We start from the raw sequence: 24,180 nt of genomic DNA on the forward strand, positions 1-24,180 counted from the left end.
CCTGCTGCCACCAAACCCCGCCCCCCACCCCAACCCTGCTCCCTCACACATCAACCCCCCGAGGTGGGCGGGGTTTGGTAGCGGGGGTGTATAATGTAACCCGGAAGAGTTAGGGCTGCATGGGATTCTGGGTATGTGTTCTGTTGTGTTTATGTTGTGTTACGGTGCAGATGTTCTCCCGAAATGTGTTTGTCATTCTTGTTTGGTGTGGGTTCACAGTGTGGCGCATTATTAGTAAGAGTGTTAAAGTTTTTTTTATACCGCCACCGTCAGTGTAACCTGTGTGGTTGTTGACTAAGTATGCCTTGCTGTCACTTACGTGAGCAAGCGGAATCCCACACAACGTGTGGCTGATCAGGTACGCTGGTTGTAGTGGGTGCTATATGCTGTACCATCTCGGCACGCATGACACTGACAATCGCCATTCATATACAACCCGCGTGCCGCACCAGCATTCAAATTCCTTATTAAGGTGTGGGCAGCGTGTCTGAGACCCCTGGTTAATACATAGCACAAAGCAAAAAAAAAACTTTGTATGCAGTGTTATTTCATTTTAAATTTCAAAAAATCTTTGCGGCTCCCATTGTTATCTATAATTTGTGAAACTGATCAAAGTGGCTCTTTGACTGGTAAAGGTTGCCGACCCCTGCACTAGATGGACAGATATCCTCTTGGTCAAGCTGACCGAGAACGTTTTTTCAAGTTTATTTTGGGTAAACACTCCATTTATGTCAAAGTAGCTTGGCTCCAAATTCCACATTTACACCGTCAAGTCACGCTATCCTCACCAGCAGTTCATCCTTCATATATTCAGCTTCAAAAAGATAAGGTTGTAAATCCTCATTTGTCTAAAAAAAATAGTCATCTTCTACATCTGTTACCAAGTCTGCCATGGTTAGAACACACTCACGTTTGTTTCCAGAAGTAGGAACATAGATTTGTTGCCGGAAGTGTGTTGCTATGGGAACGGAAATAAATGCGCTGAGGAAATAAGTTTCACTAATGCATAAAATGATCAAAATACAGTAAATATTGAACATATTACATATCGTTATGAACGTGTCTGTTACTACTTTATATATAGATTTGCAGTGTGTATGCAAAACGTTGAATGAGGTCTTTGAAGGCTACAATGGGGACTCCCATTAGCTGCATCTTGCAAGCGTCTTTTATCGTCTTCAGAATCCTAAAAAAAAAAGACGTGTGTTCTTGTCTCTCATAATGATTGTGAACGACAGGCAAATTAAAAAAAAAAGTGCACTTCCCCTTTAACCTGTTACGAGTTAGCATCTGACGTAAAAACAACTGTTGCATCATGAAGAAGGCTGCAGTAAAGAACATGAAGTTACATACGTTTGAGGTTCCCATCAAGTTCAACGTGTACAAATTACCGAATTACTCAAGTGTTGTTCAATCAGGAAAAGCAGATCAGAGCGGAGGAGTGTCCTGGGGTCGACGTGTTTTTGGGTAGCTTCTTCTTATTGTTCTCCACTGCACCAAAATAAAGAAAGTGAAGACTCTACATTGTTACAAAGTGCGAGCAAAGTGCCGGCGACCACAAACGGAGTTAGCGTCTACAGAGACTTGTCAGTTTGTCACCACAAAAAGCCGATTACTTTCAATCATATTGTGCTTACGAGCTAAATATTGATGCAAGACACAATATTAAAACTCTGTATATTATAAAAAGGCCTGTGTACTGTGGGTTTACACCCACCTTTTCCAAACAAGAGGAATCCATAACGACAAATTACTGATTGCACACACACTGCATTGAAACAGTTATTAAAAGAGCTATCAAAAATAAAGATTACAACTTGTCATCCACAAGTCTGCATATTGTATGTGTAGGTTTTCTTCTTTCACTTCCGCCAACTTTTTTTTAATGTATTTATTTTTTTCAATCGCATGCTTGTGTGTGTGATTAAAAGGACGGAGAAATGAGGTTAAGCAAAGGTCAGGTGACACGGGTCACCATTTGGATAAGTCACCCGACATCATCAGCAGCACGTCCTGCGAGACTCCGATGCTTGCCGCCCCAGTTTGAAACCTTTACCCGACGTTCCCCCCGCCGCGTCCGCAACTGGGATACGTTTACCTGCGAGGAGAAACACAATAAAGCACACACTCAGAAGTAGTGACAGGTGTTTGGATGGCTTACTTCTTTTCACATTAATATGCAATACCGGTCAAAAGTTTGGAGACACTCAACACAAAGTTGGAACAAATACATTAGCATTGGTGTCGAACCCAAAACAGCCGTACCCATTTCCCACTTGGTGCACATTTCAAGTGAGGCACAGGAAGGCACCCTCACAAAAGTCGACTACATTTCGGACCATACAGCATACTTGCCAACCTTGAGACCTCCGATTTCGGGAGGTGGGGGGTGGGGGGTGGGGGGCGTGGGCGGGGGTGGTGCGGGGCGTGGTTGGGGGCGTGGTTAAGAGGGGAGGAGTATATTGACAGCTAGAATTCACCAAGTCAAGTATTTATTAATACATATATATATATATATATATATATACATCCTGAAAATATGCAAACAAAACTGTGTTTAGATCATTGATACTTCAAACTTGCATAAATAAATCTTAAGGAATATAACATAACTTGGTTTCTGAGAGCTTCAAAATGTAATGAATAAAATGCTAAAGTTGTTGATAAACAAGCAATTATTTTAATAATTAAATATGGTCATTTTAAATGAATTATTATGATAATTTAAAATAAATGTTTTCAAATATGTTTATTTTAATGTATAATTCTATGGCTGGATGTAATAAGGAGTCAGAAAAAATACAAATAAAAATACAATTAATTTGGATGTTTTTAGCAAAGTATAGTAAAAATGTATTTAGTTATTTAAAAAAAAATATATATATATATTTATTTTTAGGTAAGATAAACATAATAATACAATTTGTCTCTAGTCTGGATGATTTAGTTCTTGTCACCCTGTTTGTTGTGAAAAAAGGCTGTCCTCACTCAGGTCGTCATGCAGCTGGAGGGGGCGTAGCCTCCAGCTCCGGCTGAAAATCGGGAGATTTTCGAGAGAATATTTGTCCCGGGAGGTTTTCGGGAGAGGCGCTGAATTTCAGGAGTCTCCCGGAAAATTCGGGAGGGTTGGCAAGTATGCCATACAGTGCATCCAGAAAGTATTGACAGCGCTTCACTTTTTCAACATTTTGTTTCGTTACAGCCTTATTCCAAAATGGAATAAATTCATTTTTGTCCTCAAAATTCTACAGACAATACCCCAAAGCTTTTTTTTATTTTTTATTTTTATTTTTTTTTAAGAAATGTTTTTCAAATTTATTAAAACTAAAAAACTAAAAAATAGTAGTGGGACTCATTTCTGGGAGGGATGAATCTGCCTACAGAAATGAAGTGGAGCGGCTGACTGGGTGGTGCAGGGAAAACAACCTGGTCCTTAACACCACCAAGACGAAGGAGCTGATCATGGAATTCCGGAAGAAAAAAACAATAAACATCCAACCACTGTACATCAACGGGGACTATGTGGAAATGGTCTCTAACTTCAGGTTCCTGGGGATCCAGATCGAGGAAAACCTGTCGTGGAGTATGAACACCTCAGTGACCATCAAAAAGGCACAGCAGAGACTTTACTTTCTGAGACTCCTCAAAAAGAACAAACTGTCACAAAAACTGCTTGTGTCCTTCTACCGCTGCTCAATAGAGAGTGTGCTGACATACTGCATGTGTGTATGGTATGCCAGCTGCAGGGCAGCAGAGAGAAATGCACTACAGAGGGTCATAAAAACTGCCATGAAGATCACTGGCTGCTCTCTCCCTTCCCTAGATGAACTGTACAGTGCCAGGTGCCTCAAAAAGGCCCAAAACATCATAAGGGACCCATCTCACCCTGGACATAAACTTTTTGAACTGCTGCCCTCAGGCAGGAGATACAGAACAATAAAATGCCGGACAAACAGACTTAAGAACACTTTTTACCCGAGAGCAATAGTGTCGCTGAACACAAGACGACAATAATGACTGTGCATGTGAGCTGTGTGCTTGCTATTTTTATGTATTTTTATCTATTTATCTATGTTCTTATGGTTTTATGTGTTATGACTTTGCACTAAATTCGTTTTGCTTACAATTTCGTTGTACAATGTACAATGACAATAAAGATGTATTCTATTCTATTCTAAATCACATGTACATAAGTATTCACAGCCTTTGCCATGAAGCTCAAAAGTGAGCTCAGGTGGATCCTGTTTCAACTGATCATCCTTGAGATGTTCCTACAGCTTATTTGGAGTCCACCTTTGGTAAATTCAGTTGGTTGGACATGATTTGGAAAGGCACACACACACCTGTCGATATATTTATTCATTTATTTTTTTTGGTCCTGTTCAGCTACTCAGGCAAATCATATAGTTGATGTAGATGCCCAAATCTCCTGTACAGATTTACTTTACAAAAGAGAAGTGTGGGGTACTTATCCTGTTGCCTTATTTGTATTTGACTTCATTAAAATGATTTATTTAATGATTGGCGCAGCCAGACCTGAGCAGGAGGGGATAGAAAAAAAAAAAAAAAAAACGAAGACAGAGAAGGAAATCGCGGGGACAAAAAAGGGGATAAGACAGAGAGAAAACAACAAAAACAACATCAGCAAATACGATATGTACAAATATGATACGAAAAATGATAGTAGTTACTGAAGTAGCTATTAATAATAGAGAAATGGCAATGAACATTATTGCACTACAAATGGAACAATAAAAATACTAGTACAAATAACACTACTGATACCGTATTTTTCGGACTATAAGTCGCAGTTTTTTTCATAGTTTGGCCGGGCTCCAGTGCGATTTATATATGTTTATTTCCTTCTTTATTATGCATTTTCGGCAGGTGCGACTTATACTCCGGTGCGACTTATACTCCGAAAAATACGGTAATTAATAATAATAATAATTACCTCAACCATCGACTATACAATTGTTTCAAATGCAACAATACATACATGTAATGAAAACTTGAATTACAAAAAAAGCAGATGAATACAAGGCAAGAAAGAGAAGCGAACTAAAGTAACCTTGTAGATTGTTATTGTAAAAATAGGTTAAGCTTTGTCAGTGTGCCGTGTGTTACCCAGTTTCCCCTGGGGGAAACAACGTTAATATATGTTTGATGAAACTTGATTATATGCATGAGTGTATGTATGTATATGTGCTTGTATATGTACAGTATGTGTATATGTATGTTTGTACAGTATACGTGTGTGTGGATGTATGTACTGTGTGAACGTATGTACTGTATTTGTGTATGTATATGCGAGCGTATGTACCTGTGTATGTGCATAAGTACCTATGTGTGTATGTGTGTACGTATGTGTGTGTGTATATATATATATACACTGTATGTATGTATGTATGAATGATTGCGTCCGTATGTGTGTTTGTATGTACAATATATTTCATAGGGCATTCAATCGATCACAACTGGACTGTTTGATTTGTCTTGGAAGATGTTTCGCCTCTCATCCGAGTAGGCTTCATCAGTTAATGCTCGTAAACTTAGATTTGTCAGTTATTGTCAAAACAGTTGTCTTTTCTCAGTAGAACAGGGCGAAACCATCCTTGTCCAAGTACACCCTCCTGGTTTTAGAGTATAAATATTTGTGTTTTTGGCACCAGCCTCTAGACTAAATCTGACCAATCTAAGTCTAATTGCTAAATCCGGAAATTCAATACAATTAAAAGATGAGAGCCAATTAGCAGATTATCAATTAAGACAATGAGACCAAAAAAAGGCTTTTAAGAAATGGCTGTTAAAAGTTTTTTGCAATTCTTTTATTTTAATTAAAGCATGAACCAATCATTTAAAATACTTAACTTTTCGACCTGTTTAAAAAAAAAAATACAAGTTACGGAATGTGGAGATGTTATTAGACCTGGGCCCGCACGTTTGACACCCCTGGCCTAGAGCTTTATACATTGCAAACCAACAGGTGTTGTCAAACCACTTCTACCTTTGCAAGTCCGAGCTTTTACTACTGTCACACACATACGTACATCTGTAGCCATGGAGAGGAAAAATGTATTTGTATTTATGTACTAATGAGTGGGAAAAAAGGTAAACAAAACCTGTATTTAAATTTAAAAAGTACATCTGTTTATGTAGTCTTTCTTGTGAAAACATTACAGTTGCCAATAAAGACGCGATAACGTGCAGACCAGGGAACACGGAAACAACACTCACTTATCTCTATAAACACCTCGTTGATGTTAATGGCATTCTTGGCACTGGTCTCTACAAATATGGCATGGATGGAGTCGGCATAGTCCTTGGCGTCCTTCTCCAAGACTTCCCTGTAAACATTTCACAGTGGTTACATTTCAACTCACAGGCACACACAAAGATCCAATCTAAGCATGACCAAGAAACAATCAGTCGTAACTCTGCCGCTAAGATGTTTCCTAAAGCAAACATGCCTATGTACACCTTGGTTATTGTTAGTAGTCGGTTCCAAAAGGTCAAACAAAGATTGTATCGTACGAAAACTGGATATGTTTTTCCCATAAGACAAAATGCAAATCTAATTAAACATATGTTGACAAATGAAATTGATGAATGAACATACAGTTTCACTTTTAGCCTTATTTTTTGGTTGTGCATATCAGGACTACACGATTGATCCACATCAAATCCAAATCAAGGTTTTAATTAGTGAGATGAATAACCGTTAGAGGCTGAGTTTTATTTCCCTCACCGGTATTTGAGTAAGAGACATGTTTGCCAATCAGAATTGTTGAGCCTCCCGTTTCTTCGTCTGTCGCTACAATCAGGGAAAAGAGGTCTAACTCTGTACATCGTTCTCAGCACCTGAGTGCGTTTATTTAACAGTAGCATTAACCGAACACAGTGAGGCCTTTTTTCAGTCATTCACAATCTTTGTATTTGTGGGCAGAGAGTGAGGTGCGAGCTTTACACACACAAGAAGCACGTACAGACAGCCTCCCTACTCGTGACTGACCAATGAGAAGTGTCACAAAGTTAAAAATATTATGAGAAAAATATATTATTTACAAAGCCAAATGTCCTGTTGTGGTAATATTTCAGCTTCAAATTAGATGGGCAATATAAGCCCATCATCATGGATGAACGAGCGAGAATGGGGTGATCACGTAAGGGGAAACAAACAAAAAAAGACAACCCAACATCTGGGAGGGAAAAAACTTTGAGATGTTTAGTATTTTTTTAAGTTAAATGTTTGCTTACAGAAATGAGTCCATTTTATGTTTTGTTTGTTTATTTATTTAGGATACCAACGTTATTTACCTTCCAATTACAGCACAATGATAAAATAACTCTACAGTACTGAGAAATAAAAGTTTATATAATTTTCAATGGTTTATACATATTATTATTATATATTATGATTAAATGACATTATTATCACTGTAATAAAGCGTCAATAATCGGCCCGGTCGATAATCGGTCGATCCCTAGAAATGGAACGTAGAAATACACAAACTTTTCGGCATAGAATTTTTCTATAAATTGTACATTTCACCATCATTGCTTAGCAGCCTTTATAAATGAGGCCCCTAAAGAGCAGCGAGGCATGCGGGCGTATTAGAGGGTTAAAACACAAGCCTGTTGGCAGGTCTGTTGATCATTCTTTGAAGGGGGGGTGCACTGATGTAATAACACACTGATGTAATATACATTTATTTTTCCTGATATTTGTAAGATCTACTGGTAAAGTCTCAAAGACCAACTGGTCGATCGCAATCACCGGGTTGGTGACCACTGTCATAGAGCACTGGTTCTCAAATCACAGTCATGGGTTTCTGTCTGGTAGAGATGTGAAATTTGCGAATTTGTCGAGTCTTTTGAGCAGCTTTTAAGTTTTTAAAGTAATTCATATTGAGATGTAACGATAGGAATATTTCATATCACGGGTATCATTATTATCACAGTTTTCTTAAATGTGCTCAAAAAGTACTTACACACTGAAATATTTTAACCAATAGATATAAAACATACTTTCTTGGCAGAAAAAAACATTAAATATTGTTCTGGTTTCTCATTGACCATATTTTTTGGAGCGTTTTACTATGTTTAACTTCTTCCATTTGATTGTGTCACAGTTTTAAAGTCTTTCTTCATGATAAAGTCAAAAACAATGGTTGCACGTCCAGTTTATGTGACGGCATGTTGGTTCAGTTCCTGTTGTAGACATTTCCGTGTCATATATCTGACTATAAATCTATTACTCTGTTGTAAGAGAGCACAGCCAGTAGGTTCAATGTGCACAATTGAATATCTCACTTGCTCAGAAAGAAATGTGTTTAGACAAGTTTAATGTTGTTTTTTTAATGGGGAATGACGTTAATGTCTCGTGTATAAAGTCAGCCAGCCATTAGCGCGCTGGGCTTTCTTCTCAAGTAAATGAGCAATATTAGGGTTCCGTGATTTTATCAAAGTGCGGTTATCAATCAACGTTGTACAATAATTTAAATTTAAAATGATAATAATACCAGTCAAGAGTTTGACTACGGTCTATCATTAGTACCGTTAATCGTTACATCCGGAAATACAACAATTAGACGATGAGAACCAATTAGCAGTTGTGAGCCGTTTATACTCGAGCATCTCAATAAATTTAGATATGGTGAAAAATGAGTTTGATTTCAGGAGTTTTTGCAATTCTTTTTTTAATCAAAGCATGGACCAGTAGTTTCCAATACATAACTTTTTGACCATTTTTTTTTTAAATACAAGAAACGGAATGTGGAGGTTTTATAAGGCCAGGGCCAATAACAAATTTTGCTTGACGATATATCGACCTACAAGTTGTTGCCGATAAACTATATTATGGTCAGCAGGGGCGGCGTGGCGAAGTTGGTAGAGTGGCCGTGCCAGCAATCGGAGGGTTGCTGGTTACTAGGGTTCAATCCCCACTTTCTACCATCCTAGTCAAGTCCGTTGTGTCCTTGGGCAAGACCTTTGAGTTCCATGAAGGTAGAAAAGCGCTATACAAGTATAACCCATTTATCATTTATTTATCATTATTTTGAGACCAAATTAACCACTGATATAATGATAACACAATAATATGACAAGTAAACCATTTCAAATGTTGTATTTCTTGTATATTTTAACATTGTAATTGGAATTAAAAATTGTAAATACCCAAGTTAAATAAAACAAACAAACAATGAAAATAAAATATAAACAGTAACGTGTTTATACAAGTTTAGATTGCAGTATGACCTTTCTTGATGGGGAAAGACGTTAGTGTCGCTTGATTTCATGGGGACGGCGTGGCGCGGTTGGGAGAGTGGCTGTGCCAGCAACCTGAGGGTTCCTGGTAAAGTCCCCACCTTCTACCATCCTAGTCACGTTCGTTGTGTCCTTGAGCAATACACTTCACCCTTGCTCCTGATGGGTCCTGGTTAGCGCCTTGCATGGCAGCTCCCGCCATCAGTGGGTGAATGTGTGTGTGAATGGGTGAATGTGGAAATACTGTCAAAGCGCTTTGAGTTCCTTAAAAAGGTAGAAAAGCGCGATACAAGTATAACCCATTTACCATTTAGCGTTTAAGCTAGCAAGCTAACGCTAGTCCTTCCATAAGTTTATCAAAGTGTGGTTATCAATCATTGTTTTGCGATCATTTTAATTTAATACAGTAATACTAACCGTCTGGTGTTTTACAGTGGTGTTCATTACTGCCCTTTATGTGCATGAAGTACAAACGCCCGCAGCTGCTGAAACATACGTGAAAGAGTGACTGCTCTTGTAACCCATAACAACGCATTCATATGGCGATTATCAACGCTGGAAGAGATACCAACTTCATCTTGATTTATTGTTTGGTCAATTGACTTATCCAATATCGGCCCAAGCCTAGGTTTTGTTAGCTGTGAACTATAACCTTAATTTTTTTTAGAAATGAAAAAATACATTGTAGAAATATTCCACTGTGTGTAGTATTGACCAATTTTGGTTGATGGATGCTATGTTTCACAGTCAAACCAAATACGAACCACTGCTATGGTGTTGATGATAACAGTTCACTATGTGACCACTGCTTCTTATTTCTTGGAGTCATATTATTATTTTTCTTTACATGTTACACACTTCCTTGTGGTCTACATAAAATGTAATGGTGGTTCTCTGGTCAAAATGTTGCATAGATGATGTATTACAGACTATCTTCAAGCCAGTGACGTGCGGTGAGGTTCATGACTGGTGAGGCACTGACTTCATCACAGTCAGATTTACAAACATATTAACCCTAAAGAGTATCTTATTCACCATTTGATTGGCAGCAGTTAACGGGTTATGTTTAAAAGCTCATACCAGCATTCTTCCCTGCTTGGCACTCAGCATCAAGGGTTGGAATTGGGGGTTAAATTACCAAAAATGATTCCCGGGCGCGGTGCCGCTGCTGCCCACTGCTCCCCTCACCTCCCAGGGGGTGAACAAGGGGATGGGTCAAATGCAGACGACAAATGTCATTACACCTAGTGTGTGTGTGACAATCATTGGTACTTTAACTTAACTTTAACTTTACACATACAAACTGTAGCACCCAAAAAAGCACATTTAATAAAAAAAAAACGTTATTATGGTCTTACCTTTACTTATAAATTAAGTCCACGCGCCGCAACTAAAGCCCTCACTTAAACTTTCCACGTGCAAGATTGAATCTATTTAAAAAAGTGTAACCGAGGGTTTATAAATGTCGCCTATACTGTATGAAACTACAAAATAACAAACACGGAGGCTCCAGTTTACACAAGGACCACTTTATTTACATTCTTTCAAAAACTTCCGCAACGTGTCATCACTTCCGCTCTTAGCGCCTTCAAAATAAGAGCTCAAGGCATATATTGTATAACAGCGCATAACAGGAACTTAACATCACAAAGAGGAAAGCCCATGAAAATAGGTTACAAAAGTTATTTAATAAGAAGCCAAAAAGTGCAAAAACAATAATGTTCGTGTTGGAGGAGTTGTGAATTAGATACACCTGCAGTCTGCAGGTGTACCTAATGTTGTGGCCCTGCAGTCATTCACAACTCCTCCAACACGAACATTATTGTTTTTGCACTTTTTGGCTTCTTATGAAATAACTTTTTTAAATAGATTCAATCTTGCACGTGGAAAGTTTAAGTGGGGGCTTTAGTTGATATAACAATTCTACGGCGGGGGTGCAGGAGGCGGGGTTACTGGAGCCTCAGCCAGTGCGTCTTTTGCAGCCGTTTTATGATCGCTCAGCACAAGAAATACTTTACACACATACAGTTGTTGACAAAATACACTGTACATTATATACCTCAGCTAACTAAACTATGGAAATGTATAATACAGTTCATATAGCAATACAGTCACACTGCACAGCAGGCCAGCAGTTAGCCGAGTCTGGAATCCATGTTGAGGCACTGAGTGACGTGCCTCAACTGGCTGCTGTTCACCGCACCGTCTCTTCTCGGTATTTGAACGGCAAATGTGAAAATTCAGCGATTTTGAATAAAAATAATCTAAAACTGGTGAAGTTAAATGGAAAATAACTTTATAGTATAATCACTGGATACATATAACAATTTAATTATTTTTTTTTCTTTTTACATTTTTTTTTCTTTCCATGATGGCAGGTGAGGCCCTGCCTCACCTGCCTCTAGTGACAGCACATCACTGCTTCAAGCAGCTTTCTGACCGTCTACTCAGGATGCACCGTTTTGTGGGCGGTCTTGTCTACGTGCCTGTAGAATGACGTCTGGCGCACAATAGTTCAACATGTCTGGGAACGCAACCGACAAATAATCCTTGATATCATTCGCCAAATCTTTTGTGATAAACGTATAAGGATGTATTCCATTGCATAGTTTGATTTTTGCAGAAGATTTACACTTCTTTTGTACTCAGATAGTTTGCGCGCATCTCGGCTTGGTTGACCACCGCTGGTTTTCACCTCCGGGAAGAAGTCACGTCAGGGAATACAAGCAATTGCTGAGAGGAATTGGCTTTGAATAATAGGGCCCCTTTAAAGGAAGGCTCACCTGGCGTCTGACAGATCACATTTGTTGCCAGCGACGGCCACTACGATATTAGGAGGACCATGCTGACGCAGCTCCTTCACCCAGTTCTTCAAAGTCTGGAAGGACTCCTGATGGCACACAGGCAAGCATAAGGCATTGCTATCAATCAAAAGTAATGGTTTGTTGTCTTTTGGACAGTTACAAAATAAGCAAAAGACTCCTTTTACTCCTCTAACTATCGTTTCTCCACTTCCAAGTGCTCTTTTGTTGCCAGTAGGTGTAATGTTGCTGCCTTTGGAGAAAGCCTGACAGGCAAGTTTCCCCACTACTTCTGCTAAGCTAAGATGGTTAGCTGCTGGCAAAAATGTTACATTCTACAGACAAAATGAGCGGTATCAGGCTCCTGTTTCCATAAAAACCTTCAACTTTTCCTTCCACAGAAATATGAACAAAAGCTGCAGGAAAGGATGTGTATCTAGAACGGCACTCAGTCGAGACAGACGTCTTAGCCAAAGATAAACAATTGCAATCAAATGAGATGCTTTTTGTAGGATGCATTATTTACTGATAAATGAATCTGCTCCAAGCACTAGCATAAGCAGTTGGGGAAAGAAATACAATAAAGACTGTAAATACCTCTTTTGTGATGTCATAAACAATGATGGCCGCTGCAGAACCTCTGTAGTACATTGGCGCCAGAGCTCGGAACTGTGGAAGGACAAGGACAGCATGATGAAACCATAACAAACGCTTTTAAGTACAGAAAATAAATCCTGTCATTAGGAATGCCGCAAACAGCCAGTCATATTGTTCATGGCTTTTGCATGGAGCTGTTTTAATTAGAATGGACCTCCCACATGTGGAAGTCATCCAGAGACTGAAGAGCGGAATGCCATGAAACCAAATGGAACTTTAATGGAAGACTTTACGTTTGATCTTCAATTAATCACAAATCAAATTCTCCCTACAATGTCCACATGCCTACATTCATACAAGAATGTGTGTGCGTGTGCTTTATTTTTAACTGACAAAGAAATGGTAACTGTTTTTGCAATGTTGTGGCAATGAATACTACATAATAAACGACTGCATTTTCCATACACGTAAGGGTCATCTACACCAGTGCTTCTGAACCATAGGGCCGGGACCCATTGGGTTTGTTATTTTCAGCTGTGTTCCGGTTGAGCCGTAGCGGTACTCAGTTGTAAAGCACTTTTCCACCACTTGTGGCAGTAATGAGAATATCAAACAAACAGAAGAAGTCTGGAGCTCAAGTAGTGGAGAAGTTTCTTAAGCGCAGAAATTATGACTAAAGTGGTGAAGCTGTATTTTCTTTTGTATTGACAGTTTTTCTAAGAAACAATTATTAATATTTATCATTTATTTTATTGTAATTTATTTTACTTTAATTGTATGTACGTTTATTTTGAGGCCCTTCTTTTGCAGTATATTTGATTAGTATTTATTTTTGTAATAAGCCTGATCTAAGCCTTTTGATAATAATCTTTGTGATTAACACAGGCTTTCATATCATTTGACAATGTTTATCCTGTTAAACTGTAAGTAGGTTAGATATAACTATTGAATATGATTAAAAACAAGAGTAAGATGACTAACTCAGGGTTAATATTTGAGTGAGCCCCTCTGTCGTGGGAAAAGTTGGATCCCCAGGTCAAAAATGTTAAGAACCCTTTATTTACACTACAATAATTGAAAAAATAATTTGGGCCATTCCACTGAACCAGTGCCATTTGCGTCCTAAAGAAATAAAACATACAAATGTAAGATCAAATTGACTGTCAAATATATAACTTTTTTTTATAAAGCAATGTGTCCTTTACATTCATCTGATTTGCATTTCAAATCAAAATAATTTCAAAAGATTGTTTCCAACAACTTGCATTTGTTGCCTCCTTAAAATTAGACTTTACCATGAAATAGTTATTTAAATCCTCTACTAATGTTAGATTTTCTTAAATATTTGTGTTACAAACTATAATTTAAAAAAACAAAACAAAAAATAACAATTGAGTTAAAAATCTAATTTTTGTCATTTTCACCAGTTTTCACTGTTACCCTGTTACTCTCCAACACAAAATAAATCATTGCGATGTTCTACAAGTCACAGGATCCACAGGAAATTACATCTTCAAACATAAGTCCATTAATTTGTCTTTCTGTATATTTAAAGACATGTTAAGTATGTTAAGGGAGTGAAGAACTCATCACAGTACTATTACATAAATATTTTTTTAATGCCATTTGTTTAGTTTTTTTATATAAATGTTCTTGAATTGCTGCAATAATGTGCAGCTAAGTGTAACATACTATTGGAATAGATATATATATATTTCATGGATTTGCTAACATGTATGCTATAAACTCCTTCTTCTTACTTTCAGCCCTGTTACTCAAATGAGTCGTCTTCGGTTTAGGAACCTTGCACAAAAAAATAATAAGGTTGCTTGAGATGACCAATACACATTTTGAGCAGTTCATCCATCCATTCATTTTCTACCGCTTGTCCCTTTTGGGGTCGCTGGAGCCTATCTCGGCTGCATTCAATGTGTAAATTATCAGAAGTTTAAAAAAAGACTACACGTAAATGCAAGTTCATTCAAGAGAATTACAAGCAAATGACACTGATTCAATAAAGTGGCATTTGAACTGTGTGGTATGTTTGTCTACATCCATCTTGTCTGGCCTGAATGGTTAGCTTTGCATGCCCGTTTTAGAAACAAATGTAATAGATTTCATCGGATTATTATAATAAATGAATAAATACATATATTCTGGTGAGCTGGAGCGCCAGTGCAAATGATGCAGAAAAGGCTGAGGACATACTGAGCCACTTGGGATTGTTGAGAAACCAAATAGGGTTGAGGAAGGAATGCAGGGAAAATATAATGGCAACATAAGAAACTTAACTATGTTGCCATAAAAGGTGATGCTATATACTGTAATGAAAAGTACAGTAATAACAAGTAAAGTAAAAATGGGGAAGAGAAAAAAACCCATCTGAGAAAGGTTGGATTTCAACCCCCCCGTTTTAAGGGGACACATTTACGTCCTCTGAAGGCCACCTAGGAAGCAAGGGAAGGAACTTGAAAGAGAATAAAAGACGAGCTGCCTCTTATCTCACCTCTCTGCAGGACAATGGCGGCCCTCAATCATTGTAAAATAGGCAGAGGAAAATAGAAAGGGGAAGAAAGAAGTACAGAACAGGAAGTAAATGTGAAAGTACCATAGTTGTTTACACCTTCCCTATATGTTGGCAGCCTTTGAATGACGTTGTAATACCAACAATACTGTATGTCTCCTGTATACTTTAGGTTCTAGAAGGTGCCAGAGTGGTTCTAAACTAATTCAAGTTGACTATGTTGCGCTATAACAATGTTGCCCCCTGCCAGCAAACAAGCAGAAGTGCACGTTCCCCTAAAATTGTATGGATTTTCAAAATCTGAAGAGATATTTAATGTTACAGACCCTGCACATAAAGATAAAAAGTAAGGCATCGAGCATGTGTGTGGTGTGCCACGAGAATATCAACACAGCACATCACACGCGTAACGATTCTGTACCATCCCAGAGCCAGACTCTTGTCCTGCAAAGCCGAAATATCGAGTGAACAAAGGTAATGCAAGAAAATTTAAGAAAAAGAAACATAGCAACCACCTTAGCAATGACCGGGAAAACAGGCAATAGACAGGAGGACATACACAAGGAAGGAAAGACGGAAGACTTTGGACAAATTCCCAAACTAAAACTTTCACATTTACAATTTTACATAATACATTTTAATATAACTATCCATTCATCTATTTAACTTAATAATTACAATAATCAAGGCTGTCAAAAATAATTATTGTATTATTGATGCATATACGCAGATTAATCACACAACTTATATAGACCATACATGCTGCATTATGTTTTTTTTCTCCTTTACCTTAACCGCAGATGGTTACCTTAACGGCAGCACAGGACTTTAGATAACATTATTACCAGATTTTGAGCAAACATGACGTTAATTAGAGTAAAACCCTTTAAAAATGTTCCTGTATGACATTCTGACAAAAAAAAAATCGCATTATTGGGCTCTTTTTTAAGTTAATGCAAATAATGCAAGCGAGCAATAACCTACAAGGATAATTCAAATTCAAAAGTGTGATTAATCTGATTAAAAAAACAATTTGATAACAGTGACTTAATAATATAATTATGAATAATAGCTTGTACTAACCCGCTCCTGTCCTGCCGTGTCCCAAATCAGGAACTTGTGCAGCTCGTTTTGGTATTGCACCGTCTTGGTCATAAAAGAAGCCCTGGTGAGAAGTAAAACATAAAAATGAATGGAAAGACACATTATAACATCAACTACTCTCAATTTCTATAACAGTAGCAGACCTTTATGGAGTAAGGAACCATATTTGGCAAACTACGGGAAGTCACATTTGACCAGGCAGGCATGCCAGTCAATGTCGTGAAGACGGATACTACCGTATTTTTCGGACTATAAGTCAAACTTTTTTTCATAGTTTGGCCGGGCTCCAGTGCGATTTATATATGTTTATTTCCTTCTTTATTATGCATTTTCGGCAGGTGCGACTTATACTCCGGTGCGACTTATACTCCGAAAAATACGGTAATAATAATAATGATATATGGTATAATGGCTGTCATATTATCTTACGCCCGAATGCAGCTGAGATAGGCTCCAGCACCCCCCGCGACCCCTAAAGGGATAAGTGGTAGAAAATGGGTTAGATGGATGGATATTATCATGTTCACTCTATTGATATGTTATACAAAGTAACACTGAATTTGATAACACGATCTCAGGTGTTATAAAATTGAGTGACTGTTTTTCCATGTTAATGCTTATCGTAAAAAGGTACGTGTGAAGCAGTGTTGGGCAGTTGCTCGCTATAAGTAGTGACGTTACGTAGCTTACCTACATTTCCTAGTAGCGTGGCGGTAGCGTCGCTACTTTTTCAGCTAGTAGCGATTCCTGTAGCTTAGTTATTTTTACACCCACGTAACGAGGAAGTTTATGTCGAAGCTGCAAATCCAGGTGGGGAAAAAAATATGCAGATAATCCATGATGATTGGTTGGTTTACCTACATACTTTCTATGATTATTAGTTGGTTTACGAATGATGAGTGATGACTGGCCATGGTTAGGGCGAAACATTACGGCCTGGCCAATCAGAGGCAAGATAGGGCGGGTCCTCGAAACCAGGAAGCAAAATCATAACAGACACACGCGCACATTACACGTCACGTGACAACAAGGGAGTTAGACACAGAGGGAAGCTTCAATGTGACTTTATACTTAATTATGGCAGAGGGTATCTCTGTGCAGATGCTTCCTTTACCGACGTCCAGGAAACCCACAATAATGCTTGTCCTTGGCCATATTTAGACACAATCACGCGTGTAGAGAAAACAACGCCCAAAACCTTTGTTTTTTATTGTTTACTCAGTAAACTTTTCTGGACATCTATGATGTCCAACACAAAATTAAGAAGATACATTGAAGCGAGTTGCGTTCATGAAAGGTTTTACTGCACCAAACCATTACCAACTGTTCCCAACACACAAGTCATTGTTTTTTTTGTCAAGATCTAGAAAGTTGCTGTTTTATTTCCTGCAGGCAGAGCAAATTAATAACATTACAAGGCTGGGCCAAAACAATGGTATACTAAAATAAATACATACAGTAGGGTGTGGAGACCCCCAAAGGGAGTTGTGGGGTGTCCCCAGCAAAATGACCGTTCATAGTAATGGACCCAATAAGTTACATTAACATTGATACACATGTGGGCCCATAGATAGAAATGTCATTAAATTGGGGTCTGTGGCTTAATGCATGTCAAACTGGTTCTTGAAATTAAAATAGGTGATGATAATGCTAGAGCTGTAATACCTGTAAATCTTCTCTTATGGGGGTATCTGGCATTTCTTTTCAAATAGGGGTCCGTGGAGCTAATGAGTGTTAATTTAATATGCAGTGTTGATGTAGCACACTACTTTTGCCGTGTAGCTTGTTGAGTTGAGTTTGAGTTTATTTCGAACATGCAATCATACAACATGATACATCACAATCTCCAGTTTCTCTATTCAACATGTTCGAAAAGGAGTAGGAAGAAGCAGAGCTTATTTAATCCTACCCCTTTTCTTTTACATAACAGTGACAATTCTCTTGGGATAGCTTCCCCTGTAGTTTAGCTACATTTAATCCAGAGTAACTGGTATCTTAGTTTACTACATTTTCCAAGTAGCTTGCCCATCACTGGTGTGAAGCTCATTTGTGACATGAATCACCTTTTGACGGTTAACTTCTTTTTCCACATTTGTGACAAGTAAGACTGTTGAAATGTGACTTAAAACGTTGCCTGTACAGTTAGTACAAGTATTATGATGGCCACATTTTGACCCTGGAACAGATTATTTTTATTGAGATTAGTTCCAATGGAAAAGTAGCTTTAAAATTGGAACAAACAAAATGTAAAGTGACATCTAAGGTTAACTTACCCAATAGTTGGGTTGATGTTTGGGTCAAAACTATCCTCCACAAACCTCCACACGATACTTGACTTGCCAACTCCAGTGTCCTGCAGAGACCCAACAATCTTTAGTCACAAACAATACATAAATAATGTTGCACATGGTTTCTTCTTCTACAGGTGTATTATTTATCCGACATTTTAACCGAGTGCAAGGTGGCTATTCAACTGGACCAAATTTCAGCCCATTAATGACCTCAGAGGGGCCTGCGAGTTTAGTTAAAAACCCTTTGGCAGTGAATTTCATGTAAAGGATCTTTGACTAGTGCTTTTGATGTACGCGCCAAAAAACTGCAGAGCGGTCCCGTCCTATATGGTAGAGCAGGGGTGCTCACACTTTTTCTGCAGGCGAGCTACTTTTCAATTGATCAAGTCGTGGGGATCTACCTCATTCATATATATAATTTATATTTACTTATTTATGAAATATATGTTTTTGTTAACAAGTTAAAGGTGTTTAATGATAATGCAAGCATGTTTAACACATATAGTTAATATTGTTAATACATTAAAGGTGTTTAATGATAATACAAGTATGTTTAATACATATAGTTAATATTGTTAACAAGTTAAAGGTGTTTAAAGATAATGCAAGCATGTTTAACACATATAGTTAATATTGTTAACAAGTTAAAGGTGGTTAAAAATAATACAAGCATGTTTAACACAAATAGTTAATATTGTTAACAACTTAAAGGTGGTTAAAGATAATACAAGCATGTTTAACACATATAGTTAATATTGTTAACAACTTAAAGGTGGTTAAAGATAATACAAGCATGTTTAACACATATAGTTAATATTGTTAACAAGTTAAAGGTGGTTAAAGATAATACAAGCATGTTTAACACATATAGATTCCTTTCTTTCATGAAGACAAGAATATAAGTTGGTGTATTACCTGATTGTGATGACTTGCATTGATTGCAATCAGACAGCGGTGATGATAACGTCCGCATTTTCGAATGGAGGAGAAAAAAAGTCCTCCTTTCTGTCCAATACCACATGAAAGTGGTTGGTTTTTGGCATCTTATTTGTCCAGCTTCCGTACTCCTTTGTATACACTTTACAAGAAATACATTGTCGGCAAACTCCGTAGCTTGCTAGCTTGTGCACGCCAGCTTTCTGAGACTCTTATTTTGGTAGCGCAGGCAGGATGAAGCAGAGCTTTTATTGTGCAACTGTGCAGTCGGTCTTTGGAGTTTTGACGACAGGTACGGCGCCAGAGTCTGTTGAAATAAAGTGTTTCTCGCCTTCCAGTCGGTAATTTTAATGAGCCGGCAGTAGCCAGCGTCATCTCAGAAGACCCTCGGGTGCCGTGAATGTCAATCAAGTGACAAGTGACGTCATAGTGAAGATTTATGGTCGCTCATTTTTAGGATTATTTTTTTAATGCCTGGCTGGTGATCGACTGACACACCCTCCGAGATCGACCGGTAGATCGCGATCGACGTAATGAGCACCCCTGCGGTAGAGGATTTGTGACTACCAGTGCAGTATGGCCTTGAGAACAGTACAGCACTTCTGTCATGTGGAGGATTTTTCCTTAAAAACAGCAGCGCGTTCCTGACATTTAGAGGATCTTTGACAAGCCTTTTTCAGAGTATGTAATTAGGAAAGAAGACTACTACTGCAATAGAGGATCTTTGGATGGTGTTTTTTTCAGTATGCTTTTAAAAACAGCAGTTATTTCGAGGGTTGCCAACTGTCCGTTGAAAAACGGAATAGTCCCGTATTTAGAAACAAAAGTATGCGTTAATGGGAGGCACGTTGTCCGTATTTTTATTACCATGAAAATTAAAAATAGTCTGCAAAAATATCAATAGGTTATTTGGAACGACCATAGCTTCACAAGTCTGCTACAGTGACAGTTTTTCTATATATAAAAAAAAAGGTACAATTGGGGACGTTTTTTTGTCAATGAGGTACATGCTAACATAATAGTATTAAGAGATTTAACAACTCTGGTTTCTTGTTGTTAGTTAAATAATGTCTCGTTCTTAAAACACAAGTTGTGTATATAAGTTGTTGAACATAAACATAATCATGATCGTGATACTATAAGAGTCTAACAGGTAGCGCCTAATACAGTAACTCATCGACGGGCCAAATAATATTTGTTTTAACTCTTAGTATTTTTAGAAGGGTTCAATTCGGACATTATGCTTATATTTAATGAAAAACTAACAATATTGCGTTTAGACAATAACCACACTGTTTCAGTGGAGATCTCCTTCATAAATAAATACAATTGAAATGTTGCCAGTTATATTAAAAAAAAACACAAATATCTCACCACTCTTTTTGTCAAAATAGTTTTCATAGTGATGAAAATTGGAGACCTGCTCTAATATAAAGCTAAAAACTGAATTTATACGGTCTAAGTTAAGCAAGAGAGACCGCATTTTCATTCTGTTCAGTTAAGCAGGAACGATTGCTATTCAAGAAAAAACATATTTATTTGATTCTGTTCATTTAGTTTTCTTGGACAGAAAATGTGATTGTTAATCAGTTTGTTTCCCATGTATTCGTATTACACCAAAACCTGTGCATCTAATTAAATTCTGCTTGAAGTGAAATATAAAAAAATGTGTTTATAGTTTGTCAGTCATCGGGTAATATAACACACACAAATTGATTGCTGCAACCCTGATACATCCTCAACAAACAAGAATCCAAGCCTCCATTCAACCTTTTTGGAAAGTATAAAACCACTTTCATAGAAATAAAAATGGCCGGAAAAATTAGGTCGACCAGTCCTTTATTTGTTTTTCAGGGAGTTGGCAACCCCAGTTATTCCTGAACTTTGACTATCTGACACATACTTATTGGTGTTACGATTAATAACTGGATTAGCAATTGGGTGAGGAAGTGAATAAAGAATCAGTCTGGTCCACATGTTTCTCAGCTTTGTTTGGTTAAAGTTTATTTCGAACATGTTTTCAGTTTCAATTATTTTACATGTTTTAATTTTAATAACATGTCCGAAAAGGAGTAAAAAGAAGCAACACTTATTTAATCCCATCCTTTTTCCACTTCACAACAATTAATAACGCAAATTTGTAACACAATTTACATCAATGATTTCTAAATAACAGTTATCTTTATGAATAGTTGAGTCAGTTATGATTAGCGGGGGGTCGCTGTAGCCTATTTAATAAGGATATTTCATATTTTGGCCACTGTAACATTACCGGTACACACAGTTTGGACAGTAACATAATAGAATAGAATAACTGATGCATAGCATGTTATATAGATATCCGTTGTTACTGAGTGTATGTTTAGTTGAGTTTGAGTTTATTTGGAACATGCATGCATACAACATGATACATCACAATTTCCAGTTTCTCTATTCAACTTGTTCGAAAAGGAGTAGGAAGAAGGAGAGCTTATTTAATCCTACCCATTTTCCTTTACATAGCATTTGCTTTAACTTTTGTTCACTTCCTGTTCTCAATTTATTCACAATATACTCCATAAGTAATAACAATAAAAATGTATAAATAAATAATAATTGGTGAAGTAAGTTCTATTTAATATGGTGAGATGAGTAAGATTATCTTGAAAATGAATGGATGGATGAGATAATTTTTTTTTTTTATCATGGCTCTTCTTCTTTGTACTTTGTAAACACTTTAAGTTTAAGTTTCTTATTCTTGGGTAGCCGGTTATAGTTTGCTTTGGGCATAATTGTAGCTGTTTGCAAATGCACCAAATCATTGAATTTCAATCATTTTGATTCATTAAATAAACAATTTGTATGTTCTCTATATCCAACATGATGTATTATCTAATTGATAATTTAGTGAATAATGGTGATTATTTCTGCACAATAACTCAGACATGATAACACTAGCGAGCAGTAGAGAATATGGAGTGATTTTTGGTCTAGAACATGTTTTGCTTGATTCATTATTGACATGTTTCTTGCTACTTTGTTGTATACTTTTTACATGATATTTCCAAATCAATTGATCATCAATCATTATACCTCGAAATTTGGTTTCATTTGTATTTAGATGTTATTGTCTTAACCTTTGTGTAATGTTCATATTGTTGTTACTCAGCCAACTTTTGTGGGTCTGATGGGCCCGTTGCATTTTTTGTGGCTTTTAATGCCTCACAATCAAACACTTTTATGTTAAAATACTGAACAGATGTTTACCTTATCCCAATAAACATCTGTTCAGTATTTTAACATAAAAATGTTTGATTGTGAGGCATTAAAAGCCACAAAATGCAACGAGTCCATCAGACCCACAAAAGCTGGCTGAGTAACAACAATATGAACGTTGCACGGAAAATTTATCTGCCAGTTTCTGCATCCCACAGGGATTCTTCTTTTGTATTTCTGCACCTGCGGTTCCCACATAAGGTTGCAACATTGTTTGTCAACAATGTTTGCTCTCCTTTTCTCACACATTTGACCCTCTGATGTTCTGTGTACCTACACTCTGTCCTCCTCCTGTCTAGGTCTGCTGTGTGTGTGTGTGTGTGTGTGTGTGTGTGTGTGTGTGTGTGTGTGTGTGTGTGTGTGTGTGTGTGTGTGTGCTACACAGAACATCAATTTCCACACTTCTATTAGCCCCGGGTCCAGTGGACCCGGACATTTTATATGTATTAGAAATGTGTAGGGGGGTGCATGGTGTGTGGTCATTAAATATGTATTTTGATATATGTTCTTCACAGAAAATGAGCCAAAGTCAGTGAGTCTCAGTTTGAAAAATTAATTAATTGTATCATTTTTCTTTTAATAAAAAATGAAAACGGGTCCCACAGACCCGTACACCACACAAGGGTTAAGTAATGGACCCAAGGAACTATGAAGGTAGCAACTAATGGGGTTACATTTGAAACACATTTGATATTACGCGTAAACAAACAGTGGCAAAGAGAGGTGAAATAAGTAGAAATAAACAGTTACTTACCCCCAAAAGACAAACTTTTAACTCTCTTAACGCCATTGCTGGGTCCTGTTCTACAATATGACGACCATTGGTAGTGTTCTCTACTCTCTTCCTCTAAATATTTAGTCTTCGCCACAAAACGCTGTGTATTTATTCACTTCATGGCAGTAAAAAAGTGGAATTATTAACGAAGTCTTCGGGGGCGTGTTGAAAGGCCATGTGTAATGTTCATATTGTTGTTACTCAGCCAGCGTTTGTGGGTCTGATGGACCCGTTGCATTTTGTGGCTTTTAATGCCTCACAATCAAACACTCTCATGTTAAAATACTGAACAGATGTTTACCTTATCCCAATAAACATCTGTTCAGTATTTTAACATAACAATGTTTGATTGTGAGGCATTAAAAGCCACAAAATGCAACAGGTCCATCAGACCCACAAACGCTGGCTGAATAACAACAATATGAACGTTGCACGGAAAATTTCTCTGCCAGCTTCTGCATCCCACAGGGATTCTTCTTTTGTGTTTCTGCACCTGCGGTTCCCACATAAGGTTGCAACATTGTTTGTCAACACTGTTTGCTCTCCTTTTCTCGCACATTTGACCCTCTGATGTTCTGTGTACCTACACTCTGTCCTCCTCCTGTCTAGGCCTGCTGTGTGTGTGTGTGT

General features: G+C 37.6%; 1 protein-coding gene across 1 annotated transcript; it reads right to left on the minus strand.

The window, feature by feature from the left end:
• Positions 1-298: 298 nt before the first annotated feature.
• On the minus strand, positions 299-23,732 carry rab22a (RAB22A, member RAS oncogene family). The gene is made up of 7 exons (XM_061940211.2): positions 23,530-23,732; positions 18,567-18,646; positions 16,273-16,354; positions 12,666-12,737; positions 12,051-12,157; positions 6,238-6,347; positions 299-2,098 (listed from the first exon to the last, which is right to left on the minus strand). Exons 1-7 carry the CDS (start codon positions 23,563-23,565, stop codon positions 2,001-2,003), a joined length of 585 nt encoding a protein of 194 aa, XP_061796195.2. The 5' UTR covers positions 23,566-23,732; the 3' UTR covers positions 299-2,000.
• Between the last annotated feature and the right edge of the window lie 448 nt (positions 23,733-24,180).

Source organism: Nerophis lumbriciformis, linkage group LG03 (assembly GCF_033978685.3).
Source record: "Nerophis lumbriciformis linkage group LG03, RoL_Nlum_v2.1, whole genome shotgun sequence".
NCBI lineage: Eukaryota > Metazoa > Chordata > Actinopteri > Syngnathiformes > Syngnathidae > Nerophis > Nerophis lumbriciformis.